This window comes from Eschrichtius robustus, chromosome 3 (assembly GCF_028021215.1).
Source record: "Eschrichtius robustus isolate mEscRob2 chromosome 3, mEscRob2.pri, whole genome shotgun sequence".
NCBI lineage: Eukaryota > Metazoa > Chordata > Mammalia > Artiodactyla > Eschrichtiidae > Eschrichtius > Eschrichtius robustus.
In genome coordinates, this window is record NC_090826.1 from 52641281 (window position 1) to 52655616 (window position 14336).

The following is a 14336-nucleotide window of genomic DNA, read 5'->3' on the forward strand; positions in this document are numbered from 1 at the left end:
ACTAGACTGTGACAACAAAGAAAAGAATGGTGCAGGACAATCTTTAATGTTTGTGTGCTTCACAGAAAAACGTTTGACAAAGGTATATTCCTCCTAAAGCAAGTACCAGAGTTTTAGGATTTAAAACAATGGCCAGATGATAGAAATTTTCCATGGTAGAGATTCATTCTTACCTTGACTTTACATATTTTAACCATCATTACTTTTAAAAAAAAATCAGCTTAGTCATTACCAGTACCTTGAAGACAGTTAAAGAAACATTTATTCCTTAAATATAACCACCAGATTCTACCATCATCTTTCTTGCTGTTTAAATGTCCCCCTCAGTTCACTGGGGTATCAGCTCCTCAGGAAAAAAAAAGTCTCCAATCGGAAAAAAAACACTTAAAATAAAAGAATGGGATTGTGAACACATTTGGATGTTAATACATTTTGAGGATTTTGAATGTTTGCTGATGGAAGAGACATTGGGTGTAACTACACTCAGTGAACATGAAAGAGCTTTGCAAATACTTGTGGTCAGTGATTAATTTAAAAGTTGATGGGCTATTTGTTTTTCATATGTGTGCTGCGTATGTACCGTGGACATCCCAAATATCCTTTCAACTTCTCCAGCTGTTTTGTTGCCTTTTGTTGTGATTCTCTGTGTGGAAACCTGGTTATTAATGTTGTTTAAAAGGCTAGTGTCATTCCTATAATCTGCAAATAACTAACCCTGATAAGGTGCTAATTATAAACAGCATCAGTAGTTAATAACTTGGTAATATGTTTGTTTTGCTCACATTAGGCTCTCCTAAGATGATTCTTTTAAAATTATTCTTTAACTATATAGACTCAGCAGAATTATCTGTGTACAGGTGAGAAACTGTGCCCAGAAGAATGCCCCAGATTTACATATAGAAAAGTTCATCAACCAATCAATATTTGTTCATGCTGTGCCACTATTAATTGGTCACCTGCTCTGTGGCAGGCACTGTATTAGGTGCTTTACATCCCTGATATGAGTTAATCTTCACAGTAATTTTATAATATAGACAGTGTTGCCAATTAACAGTGGGTCAGCCTAGAGCTCAGAGAAGTTAAGTAACTTCTCCAAGGTGACAGACCAAGTAAATGGCAGAGTCTACATTCAAACTCGGGTCTATTGGAAATTTAAAACCATGCTCTTTTCACACTGAATCCTCTTAGGAATGAGGCTCACTCTTTTAGTAAGGAACAATAGAATGGGAAGCCCCCAGAAAGGAATATCCAGCATCTCTACTTTTCCTGGACATTTACTATTTTGAATTATTATTATCATCTTTGAGTTATGTACAGGTCCTGCTTCCCCATCTGGACTGTAAATCCCTTAGAGAACAGTGTCTAAGTCTTCTAAATCAGCAACAAACATTTATTAGGTCCCAAGGATATTGCCCTAGGCACTGTGGATGTAAAGTCAAGTACAGGAGCTTTGCAATCTCGAGGTAGAGACTAACAAATGAATGGAGATTGTCAGTTCAGGGCACTAGGAACACTCAGGAAAGATGTGTTTTGCTGTTTTGTGGGGACAGGGTAAAGCTTCTAGGCTTTGTACGTAGTAGGAATTAAGCAAATATTTGGAATGAAGGTAGTAGTCTTACCTTAATTTCTAGGTAGAATTGATAGGAACAGAACAAATTCCACACACAAGGGAGACTGCTTGGAGGAGTATTTATCCTCTCTCTTATATAGAGATCTTACTGGTCCTTTCCAGTGTTCCTCAAGTGTTTCTGGGAGAGTAGAATCAGTGTGTTAGAAAGTTAAGAGCAAGAAACCAAACTTAATGACTGATTCATTTCTAAATTTAAAAAAACTAAAGAAGACTGATAAGCATTAACTGTAGGTTCTGTACCCCTTCAGAGTAGACATCTGCAAAATCATAGAAGGGTAGTGTAAAAATTGGGATAGTATATACTTTTTTGATCCCAAAGAACTTCATCAAGATAAATCAACTGTCAAGTTTGTGAAGTCAGTAAACTTTGTCTTGGAAGCCCTCCACTCATCCTTCCTGGCACTTCTAATTTCCTTCCCTCCTGCATCCTGTTCTCTCCTCCAACCTGTGTCTCCACTTCCAAACATTTATCCTGTATCAACCCTTGACAGTCCTTGCTTTCAGACTAAAGGGTCAGCTAATATCTACAGATTCTTTCTCCTTTAGGATTTAATAACTGCATGAGTATTATTTGCGTTTTATTAGACGACACCAAGGAAATCAAAAGCTTTAGAAACTCAGAAAAGTGTTAATAATGGGAGAATGACGGGCAGTGAAGTTGGCCTTTTGGGTGGGATCTCACTGAGTCATGACACTTGGGCGAATCCTTGTCACAAGTACTCATATGACTGTTTCTAAATCTGTAGCCAAAAAATAAATGAATAAATAAATAAATAAATAAATCTGTAGCCCAATTCAGCAGTTTTTGAGCATCTGTTATTAGTCAGATACAGTGATAGGCACTAGAGATTTTAAAAAAACAGCCTAAAAACAAAAAACCTGATAGTCTCCTTCCCCACAGATCTCACAGTTTTATCAGAATATGCATGTCTTACCTTTTATTTGCCAAGGAACATAAGGAAAATATTTATTTTGGTTCCAATTTGTATTCTTCCAACTTCCAAAATTATTTCAAGCGGCTTTCAATTTAAAAACACAACAGATAGTATTAAATATAGAGAGGACAGAAACCATATGGAAAGATAGGAGAGATTATTATATCAGGAACGTGAACCCAGAATTATGCCTTGCGTTTAGCCCTGAAATTCCTGGTTGCCAAGGCAAGAAGGGGAAACACTAGGTTATATAATGTACATTTTCTAATAAAAGGAAACAGTAGAAATTCATTTTAAGAGACCATATTTTTTCTGGTTTTATGTATTAGGAGGAATTTTTGTGTGTATATCCTTTTATAAATGACTTCTATTAGATGCAGTTTTACATAAAATACAGAAAAGTTCTTTGAGTGGCTCTTTTGCATTGAACTTCAAGGAAAGCCAAGCAAAGAACATTAAATAAGCTATTAAAGGGTCTTCCTTTGGGTACTAAGCTAGCATGCTACAGATATGTTGCTTTCCTGTGGTCTGGCTTTAATGAAAATAGAACTTAAAGACTAAGAATCCTGGAATGCCAAATTTAATAACTAGAAATTTGTGCCTTGAACTGGGCCCTCTGCATTTTTTTACTCAGGTTGCTGCAGTAGCCTCTTAACTCTCTCTCTGGGGGAGGTTCCATCCCCTTCTTTTCCCTTTGCTTTTCAGAAGCCATCATCTGTGCAACTACCAGAGTGACCTTTCTAACAGATGACTCTGATGTCACTCCCTGTTTAGACTTTTTCAGGGAGTCTCCATTGCTTATAGGATAAAGTCCAGACATACAGTATCTTCTATCACCCCTATGCCCTTCTTTTGCTCCGCCCCTTCTGCTACTTCAGCCATAGCAAACACCTGCCAGTTCTCTGCACGTGTCACACTCCGCTCATGGTGTTGTTAGTGCCTGATAGGCACCTCCCTCCTGGAGTGATGTTCAAAATAGCAGATAACCTGTGTGACTCAAGCATACCAGTTAGGACAGACCTGCCCTGCCACAGTGTGAAGTCCTGGAATGCCCCCCTGATGTGCCAAACCTTAACCCTTTAGGTTTGGGATCATGAGTCTTTTCTGGCACAAAGATGGGATGACAAGGTTGGGGGAAATGTATGGGGCATGGGACAATGGCACTTTGCCAACTGGTAAAGAAGCATTTCAGTATTTTAAAATCCAGAATGGCCGCCTGAGGGGTGCATCAGCTGAATAACAGCCTGTCTCTGCCCTGTCCTTCTTTCTGCCCCATCTCCTGACACTCTCTTACAGACAGTTCAGGAACTATCTCCTATGGGAAGCCTTTCCCGACCTTCCCTGTGTATCACTTTTCCTTCCTCCTTCAAAGAACCCACTGTAACCTCTGTGTGGTTCCATCATCATACCTGTATTTCTCTTTGCACAATTTTGTTTACCTCTCTGTCTTCATCCATGAGATTTTAAACCCCATGGAGACGGGTTATGTCTGATTTATTTCAATATAGCAACATTTAGCACAGCACCTGGCATGCAGGAGGTGCACAGTAAGTGTTTGATGAATGAACACATATTGAAGATTCTGTACCCTGACACAGGAGGAAGAGATTTCCCAACAAGCACTTGCACCAGGTATGAAATCTACCAATTCTGGTATGTTAGTGACATAATCAGTTAACACAATGAGAACAACATTAGCAACATGTAGCATTTCACTACCTTTTGACTCCTGAAGTCTCAAATTGGGAGGAAAAGAAATTCAGTCCTTTAACTGGTAGAAAATGGAATATATTCTGGAAATGTCCCAACCATACCTATGCAAAACTAAAAAATCCCCACCCTGATGGCATAGAATTTTATTTTGGTAATTTTGTTGTAGAGAAAGCGCATAAAAGTCACTGGGTCACTCTTTTTTCCATGTCCCTTATTCACACAAGGAAGTGTACTCCTTCCTTCTATTTTTATCTTGTTTGTTCACTGTTTTATCTCTAGTGCCTAGATCAGTACCTGGACTGCTGTCCCTGTGCAATAAGTATTTTTTAAATGAACAGATCTAAATGGAAGATGAGAAAACATGGCAAAAAACCAAACAGCAATCTGAGCTTTTCTTCAAGGGTCATGCGCCCTGATTTTTCTCCTTTCTGGGGTGCCAGAAGGGATTGAATTGATGTCTAGGGACATTGCTGATGGCTACGCCCCAGCCACTGCTCTAGGAGATGCAAATGTGAGCTTAACTACTGACTCTTCCAGGTGGAGACAGGAGCGGGAGCCAGCCACCCGTTCCTCAAAGGAAAAAGGAACCGGAGGTGGGGGGCAGCAGAAACTCAAGTGACAATAAAAATCAAACCCAGACACTTGGAACAACACAGACCCAAGACTTTGTTCCACATCCAGTGACTCACTAAACTGAACAGGAGCCTAAAGAGAGCCCATGAACTACACTGAGTTGCCCAACTGCTTCCTCCCTTGGCTTTCTTTCCACCAGAGATGCCATGTCCAGGAGAAAGGTGCTTTGGATGACTTTTAAACATGTACCCGTTTGTTATTTCAGCTCCACAAAGCGCCTCAAGTCTGTGGAGGATGAAATGGACAGTCCTGGTGAAGAGCCATTTTACACAGGCCAAGGGCGCTCCCCGGGGAGCGGAAGTCAGTCCAGCGGGTGGCATGAAGTGGAGCCAGGTAAGCGGTCTGGGCAGTGGGCTTGCAGCCGCCCCTGTAAAATCCAAGATGCGTGGGAGCCCACGCCAGGCAAAAAGGGAACGCAGCAAGCTCAGAGCAGTGGACTTTTTCCACGTGAACACGTGTTTGTACCTGACTGCTGCTTTTATGAAAGGGTGGTAGTGCAAGGATGCCATTTAACTGAGATGAAAGACTGAGAATGGTGTGTAGGGTGTTCTACTCTTACATCTTTTCACCTACACTGCAATCCAGCGTTCCATTTGCCTTTGCTTTCATTTTATACTAATTGCCTTTTGGGTCTGGTTTTATCTTTTAATAATCAAAATAAAAATCTATCAACTTTTTCAACTGCGTTGATAACATTAGAAAGGTAGAATGGGTTCCCTGTGTGATAGCTTGTACTTGGATCTTTATAAAATGAGGAGACTTTTAAATATGTTTTCCTGTTACTGGATTTCATCATGATTCTTTTTCTATTTAGAAGGAACAGCTATCTTTATGTCCCTCTTTCGTGGACTAAGCAAATGATGACCGCTAGTTTAACCTCCTGGGGTAGTTTAGTCTTGGCTCTGGAGTCTTGAGTAATGTGACTAATTCTGATAGCAGAAGCTTTTTGAAACTTTTCTCAGTGTCTAACCTCCACATGGGCAAGGGGAAATCTTCTCCAGTGGCTTCCTCGATATGCAAAGTCAAATGCTATAGAGAATAGAGTGGGCTTTGGAAAAAGACAGGCAGAGTATAATCCTGACTCCAGCTCCTGCTGGCTGTGTGATTATGGGCAAATTACCTAACCTCTCTGAAACTAATTGTCCCCATTTTTATAATCTGTCAATAATAATAGCTATGTCAGTGCTCTTGAGAATTAAATGAGGTAATATACATAACCTGTCTATGAATCACACCTAGCACAGTAAGTTTGAAAAAATTTCCCCAACCCGTGCCTCAGAGTAATTCCCTGCAAAAACAGACAAGCGCCAAGAAAAATCTCTGAACCCCTTCATCTTCAAATCTTAACTCTTTTCTCTCCTCTCTAACATATCAAAAGAGAATCCTCAGAGGGTGTGACTATAAAGGAAATAGCACAAGGGAGATTTGGGGGATGATGGAACTGTTCTGTATCCTGTTTGTGGTGGTGATGGACAGGAATCTATACATGTGTTAACATTCATAGAAAAGTATGCCTTCCACTCCTGAACCCCCAGGCAGTTTTGCTATATGATAATTAAAAACAAAACAAAACCTCAGGCCCCACTGTCTAAGTCCTTTATCTTGTTCACTTTACTAAAATGCAAAAACTTCACTTTGCCTTACTTCTACCTAATCGTTTCACCCAGCTCATTCATTCATTCACTCACACCTTCACTGGGAACTTTTCTCGTGATGAGGAACTATGCCTGGTTCTGGGAACTCAAGGATGAATGGGAAGGCTATGGCTCCTGCTTTCGAGGAATTCACAGTGGGGGTGGGGAAGAGACACATAAGAAGATCTTTAGGGGAGATTGGTTCAAGATGGCGGAGTAGAAGAACGTGCGCTCACTCCCTCTTGTGAGAGCACCATATTCACAACAAACTGCTGAACAATCATGAACAGGAAGACACTGGAACTCACCAAAAAAGATACCCCACATCCAAAGACAAAGGAGAAGCTGCAGTGAGATGGTCGGAGGGGCGCAATCACAATAAAATCAAATCCCATAACTGCTGGGTGGGTGACTCACAAACTGGAGAACAATTATGCCACAGAAGTGCACCCACTGGAGTAAAGGTTCTGAGCCCCACGTCAGCGGGATTTGACTGCAGGACTTTGACAGGACTGGGGGAAACAGAGACTCCACTCTTGGAGGGCACACACAAAGTAGTGTGGCATCAGGACCCAGGGAGAAGGAGCAGTGACCCCATAGGAGACTGAACCAGACCTACCTGCTAATGTTGGAGGGTCTCCTGATGCAGAGGCAGGAGGTGGAGGTGGCTCACTGTGGGGACAAGGACATTGGCAGCAGAAGTTCTGGGAAATACTCCTTGGTGTGAGCCCTCACAGAGCCTGTCATTGGCCCCACCAAAGAGCCCAGGTAGGCTCCAGTATTGGGTTGCCTCAGGCCAAACAACCAACAAGGAGGGAACCCAGCCCCACCCATCAACAGTCAAGTGGATTAAAGTTTTACTGAGCTCTGCCCACAGGAGCAACACCCAGCTCTACCCACCACCAGCCCCTCCCATCAGGAAGCTTGCACAAGCCTCTTAGATAGCCTCATCCATCAGAGGGCAGACAGCAGAAGCAAGAAGAACTACAGTCCTGCAGCCTGTGGAACAAAAACCACATTCACAGAAAGACAGACAAAATGAAAAGGGAGAGGGCTATGTACCAGATAAAGGAACAATATAAGACTCCAGAAAAACAATTAAATGAAGTGGAGATAGGCAACCTTCCAGAAAAAGAATTCAGAATAATGATAGTGAAGGTGATCCAGGACCTTGGAAAAAGAATGGAAGCAAAGATCGAGAAGATGCAAGAAATGTTTAACAAAGACCTAGAAGAATTAAGGAACAAATACCTAGAAGAATTAAAGAACAAACAAACAGAGATGAACAATACAATAACTGAAATGAAAAATACACTGGAAGGAATCAATAGAATAACTGAGGCAGAAGAAAGGATAAGTGACCTGAAAGACAGAATGGTGGAATTCACTGCCGCAGAACAGAATAAAGAGAAAAGAGTGAAAAGAAGTGAACACAGCCTAAGAGACCTCTGGGAAAACATTAAACACACCAACATTTGCATTATACGGGTCCCAAAAGAAGAGAGAGAGAAAGGACCCGAGAAAATATTTGAAGAGATTATCACTGAAAATTCCCTAACATGGGAAAGGAAATAGCCACCCAAGTCCAGGAAGCACAGAGAGTCCCAGGCAGGATAAACCCAAGGATAAACATGCCGAGACGTGTAGTAATCAAACTGACAAAAATTAAAGACAAAGAAAAATTATTAAAAGCAACAAGGAAAAAGTGACAAACAACATACAAGGGAACTCCCATAAGGTTAACAGCTGATTTCTCAGCAGAAACTCTGCAAGCCAGAAGGGAGTGGCACCATATATTTAAAGTCATGAAAGGGAAGAACCTACAACCAAGATTACTCTACCCGGCAAGGATCTCATTCAGATTTGACAGAGAAATCAAAAGCTTTACAGACAAGCAAAAGCTAAGAGAATTCAGCACCACCAAACCAGCTCTACAACAAATGCTAAAGGAACTTCTCAGTGGGAACACAAGAGAAGAAAAGGATCTACAAAAACAAATTCAAAACAATTAAGAAAATGGTAATAGGAAAATACATATTGATAATTACCTTAAATGTGAATGGATTAAATGCTCCAACAAAAAGACACATGCTCACTGAATGGATACAAAAACAAGATCCATATATATGCTGTCTACAAGAGACCCACTTCAGACCTAGGGACACATACAGACTGAAAGTGAGGGGATGGAAAAAGATACTCCATGCAAATGGAAATCAAAAGAAAGCTGAAGTAGCGATACTCATAGCAGGTAAAATAGATTTTAAAATAAAGAATGTTACAAGAGACAAGGAAGGATGCTACATAATGATCAAGGGATCAATCCAAGAAGAAGATATAACAATTATAAATATATATGCACCCAACATAGGAGCACCTCAATATATAAGGCAAATGCTAACAGCTGTAACAGAGGAAATCGACAGTAACACAATAATAGTGGGGGACTTTAACACCTCACTTACGCCAATGGGCAGATCATCGAGACAGAAAATTAATAAGCAAGCAAAAGCTTTAAATGACACAGTAGACAAGATAGATTTAATTGATATTTATAGGACATTCCATCCAAAAACAGCTCATTACACTTTCTTCTCTAGTGCACACGGAACATTCTCCAGGATAGATCACATCTTGGGTCACAAATCAAGCCTCGGTGAATTTAAGGAAATTGAAATCATATCAAGCATCTTTTCTGACCACAATGCTGTGAGATCAAAAATAAATTACAGGGGAAAAAATGTAAAAAACACAAACACATGGAGGCTAAACACTATGTTACTAAACAACCAAGAGATCACTGAAGAAATCGAAGAGGAAATAAAAAAATACCTAGAGACAAATGACAATGAAAACACGATGATCCAAAACCTATGGGATGCAGCAAAAGCAGTTCTAAGAGGGAAGTTTATAGCAATACAAGCCTACCTCAAGAAACAAGAAAAATCTCAAATAAACAATCTAACCTTACACCTAAAGGAACTAGAGAAAGAAGAACAAACAAAACCCAAAGTTAGTAGAAGGAAAGAAATCATAAAGATCAGAGCAGAAATAAATGAAAGAGAAACAAACAAACAAAAACAATAGCAAAGGTCAATAAAACTAAAAGCTGGTTCTTTGAGAAGATAAACAAAGTTGATAAGCCATTAGCCAGACTTATCAAGAAAAAGAGGGAGAGAACTCAAATCAGTAAAATTAGAAATGAAAAAGGAGAAGCTGCAACAGACACCACAGAAATACAAGGCATCCTAAGAGACTACTACAAGCAACTCTATGCCAATAAAATGGACAACCTGGAAGAAATGGACAAATTCTTAGAAAGTTATAACCTTCCAAGACTGAAACAGGAAGAAATAGAAAATATGAACAGACCAATCATAAGTGATGAAATTGAAACTGTGATTAAAAATCTTCCAACACACAAAAGTGCAGGACCGGATGGCTTCACAGGTGAATTCTATCAAACATTTAGAGTAGAGCTAACACGCATCCTTCTCAAACTCTTCCAAAAAATTGCAGAGGAAAGAAAACTCCCAAGCTCATTCCATGAGGCCACCATCACCCTGATACCAAAACCAAACAAAGATACTATAAAAAAAAGTAAATTACCGATCAATATGACTGATGAATATAGATGCAAAAACTCCTAACCAAATACTAGCAAACAGAATCCAACAACATATTAAAAGGATCATACACCATGATCCAGTGGGATTTATCCCAGGGATGCAAGGATTCTTCAGTATATGCAAATCAATCAATGTGACACACCATATTAATAAATTGAAGAATAAAAACGATATGATCATCTCAATAGATGCAGAAAAAGCTTTTGACAAAATTCAACACCCATTTATGATAAAAACTCTCCAGAAAGTGGGCGTAGTGGGAACCTACCTCAACATAGTAAAGGCCATATATGAGAAACCCACAGCAAACATCATTCTCAATGGTGAAAAACTGAAAGCATTTCCTCTAAGATCAGGGACAAGACAAGATGTCCACTCTCACCACTATTATTCAACACAGTTTTGGAAGTCCTAGCCACGGCAATCAGAGACGAAAAAGAAATAAAAGGAATACAAATTGGAAAAGAAGAAGTAACACTGTCACTGTTGCAGATGACATGGTACTATACATAGAGAATCCTAAAGACGCCACCAGAAAACTACTAGAGCTAATCAATGAATTTTTTAAAGTTGCAGGATACAAAATTAATGCACAGAAATCTCTTGCATTCCTATACACTAACAACAAAAGGTCAGAAAGAGAAATTAAGGAAACAATCCCATTCACTACTAGAAAACTACTAGAGCTAATCAATGAATTTTTTAAAGTTGCAGGATACAAAATTAATGCACAGAAATCTCTTGCATTCCTATACACTAACAACAAAAGGTCAGAAAGAGAAATTAAGGAAACAATCCCATTCACCATTGCAACAAAAAGAATAAAATACCTAGGAATAAACCTACCTAAGGAGGTAAAAGACCTGTGCTCAGAAAACTATAGGACACTGATGAAAGAAATCAAAGATGACACGAACAGAGAGAGAGATATACCATGTTATTGGATTGGAAGAATCAATATTGTGAAAATGACTATACTACCCAAAGCAATCTACAGATTCAGTGCAATCCCTATCAAATTACCAATGGCATTTTTACAGAACTAGAACAAAAAATCTTAAAATTTGTATGGAGATACAGAGGACCCCGAATAGCCAAAGCAATCTTGAGGGGAAAAAAATGGAGCTGGAGGAATCAAAATCCCTGACTTCAGACTATAGTACAAAGCTACAGTAATCAAGGCAATATGGTACTGGCACAAAAACAGAAATATAGATCAATGGAACAGGATAGAAAACCCAGAGATAAACCCACGCACATATGGTCAAGTAGTCTATGACAAAGGAGGCAAGGATATACAATGGAGAAAAGACAGTCTCTTCAGTAAGTGGTGCTGGGAAAACTGAACAGCTACATGTAAAAGAATGAAATTAGAACACTCCCTAACACCATACACAAAAATAAACTCAAAATGGATTAAAGACCCTAATGTAAGACCAGAGACTATAAAACTCTTAGAGGAAAACATTGGAAGAACACTCTTTGACATAAATCACAGGAAGATCTTTTTTGACCCACCTCCTAGAGTAACGGAAATAAAAACAAAAATAGACAAATGGGACCTAATGAAGCTTAAAAAGCTTTTGCACAGCAAAGGAAACTATAAACAAGATGAAAAGACAACCCTCAGAATGGGAGAACATATTTGCAAATGAATCAATGGACAAAGAATTAATCTCCAAAATCTATAAACAGCTCATGCAACTCAATATTAAAAAAACAAACAACCCAATCAAAAAATGGGCAGATGACCTAAATAGAAATTTCTCCAAAGAAGACATACAGATGGCCAAAAGACACATGAAAAGCTGCTCAACATCATGAATTATTAGAGAAATACAGTCAAGACTACAGTGAGGGGGCTTCGCTGGTGGCACAGCTGTTAAGAATTTGCCTGCCAATGCAGGGGACACGGGTTCAAGCCCTGGTCCAGGAAGATCCCACATGCTGGGGAGCAGCTAAGCCCATGTGCCACAATTACTGAGCCTGCATGCCTAGGACCTGTGCTCTGCAACAAGAGAAGCCACTGCAATGAGAAGCCCACGCACTGCAATGAAGAGTAGCCCCCGCTCACCACAGCTAGAGAAACCCCGTGCACAACAACGAAGACCCAACACAGCCAAAATTAAAAATAAAATTAATTAATTAAAAAAAAAAGAAAACTATAGTGAGGTCTCACCTCATACCGGTTAGAATGGGCATCATCAGAAAATCTACGGACAACAAATGCTGGAGAGGGTGTGGAGAAAAGGGAACCCTCTTGCACTGTTGGTGGGAATGTAAATCGATACAGCCACTATGGAGAACAGTATGGAGGTTCCTTAAAAAACTAAAAATAGAATTACCATATGACCCAGCAATCCCACTACTGGGCATATACCCAGAGAAAACCATAATTCAAAAAGACACATGCACCCCAATGTTCATTGCAGCAATATTTACAGCAATAGCCAGGTCATAGAACCAACCTAAATGCCCATCGACAGATGAGTGGATAAAGAAGAAGTGGTATATATATACAATGGAATATTACTCAGCCATAAAAAGGAACGAAATTGGGTCATTTTTAGAGATGTGGATGGACCTAGAGACTGTCATACAGAGTGAAGTAAGTCAGAAAGAGAAAAACAAATATCGTATATTAACGCATATATGTGGAATCTAGAAAAATGGTATAGAAGAACCAGTTTGCAAGGCAGAAATAGAGACACAGACATAGAGGACAAACGTAGGGACACCAAGGGGGGAAAGCGGTGCGGGGGTGGTAGTGGGATGAACTGGGAGATCGGGATTGACATGTATACACTAATATGTATAAAATAGATAACTAATAAGAACCTGCTGTATTAAAGAAAAAAAAAAGTATAACCCCAGACTAACCATGAGAAGGACATCAGACAAATACTAGTTGAGACTCACTGTACAATATATTTGACCTCTACTCTGCAAACTGTCAAGGTCATCAAATATAAGGAACGTCTGACTAACTACCACAGCCGCGAGAGGCCAAAGAGGCATGACCCCAAAATGTAGTGTGCGGTGCTGGATGGGATCCTGGAACAGGAAAAGGACAGTGGGTAAAAACTGAAAAGATGGGAATCAGGTGTGAACTTACAATAATGTATCCATATTGATTCACTGATTGCAATAAACATACCATAGTAATGTAAAGTGTCTGTAGCAGGGGAAACTGGGTGTGGGTATGCGAGAACTCTGTGTACTGTTGTCACATTTTTTTCTGTAAATCTAGAGTTTTAAAAAAAATAAAGCTTATTTCAAAGAAAAAAAAGAAGATCATTATGTGGTGACATGGGAGGCGCAAGGATGGGGAATTAGCCTCTGGCGCTGCCATTTTCTAAGTGTTATCAACACAGCAATCAAGGTGTGGTGGGTCTTCTACAAAGGCCACGCATCAGCTTCACTCCACACTGACCTTCATGCCAGTTTACTGAAGGCGACTAAGAAATACACCCAGGCCTAAATGAACATGCTGACCACCTAGGCTGCCAAATGCATCATCAGCATGACCTCAGGATAGTGCCAATGAGAAGCTTATGTGCTATTAAAAAATTTACAGATCTAAATGTTCCTTGAACCCTTTTTAAAAGGCCCATTAAAGTCCTGGCCAGTTTACCTGCTTCTGTGAAAATCAGAATCAAAATATATAAGTTTGGGACATTGTGCTTGAGGGTCATACTGACGTGGTTTTCTACAGACTGAGGTGCTTCGTTGTGTCAATGTACCTGAAGCTCCTCCACCATAAGCCTGTCCTGTCAAGGTAGATTCCTTTGGGGCATATCTGGGGGCAGTGGGAGTACGTTGAATATAGAGTACCTTGACCTAGTGACTCTTTTATTCAGAGTAATTCTGTTCTTCTCTGCACGTTATGATTCAACTGACCGTAAATTTTAACATCTGAATACCTATATCCTTTGTGGGCATTAAATAACTAAAATTTAATGGCTAAATCCTTTTTGGGAGAAGATATATATATATATATATATATATATATATGGTAATAATACTACATATTATACTATATGTATATAGCATATATGTACATATAATATACTGTGTATATACTATACATATATATGTGTGTATATATAGAGAGAGAGAGAAAGAGAGAGAGAGAGAGAGAGAGAGAGAGAGAAAGTGTATA

The 14336-nt window shown here is 39.5% G+C and overlaps 1 protein-coding gene across 3 annotated transcripts in view; it reads left to right on the top strand.

Moving 5' to 3' along the window:
- The window catches only part of NFIA (nuclear factor I A), a 372641-nt gene that overhangs the window by 252745 nt on the left and 105560 nt on the right, over positions 1-14336 (top strand). For all 3 annotated transcript variants that reach the window (XM_068539995.1, XM_068539996.1, XM_068539994.1), the window contains exon 6: positions 5117-5244. In XM_068539995.1, the coding sequence (XP_068396096.1) occupies positions 5117-5244 (128 nt within the window). The remainder of the gene's footprint in view (positions 1-5116; positions 5245-14336) is intronic.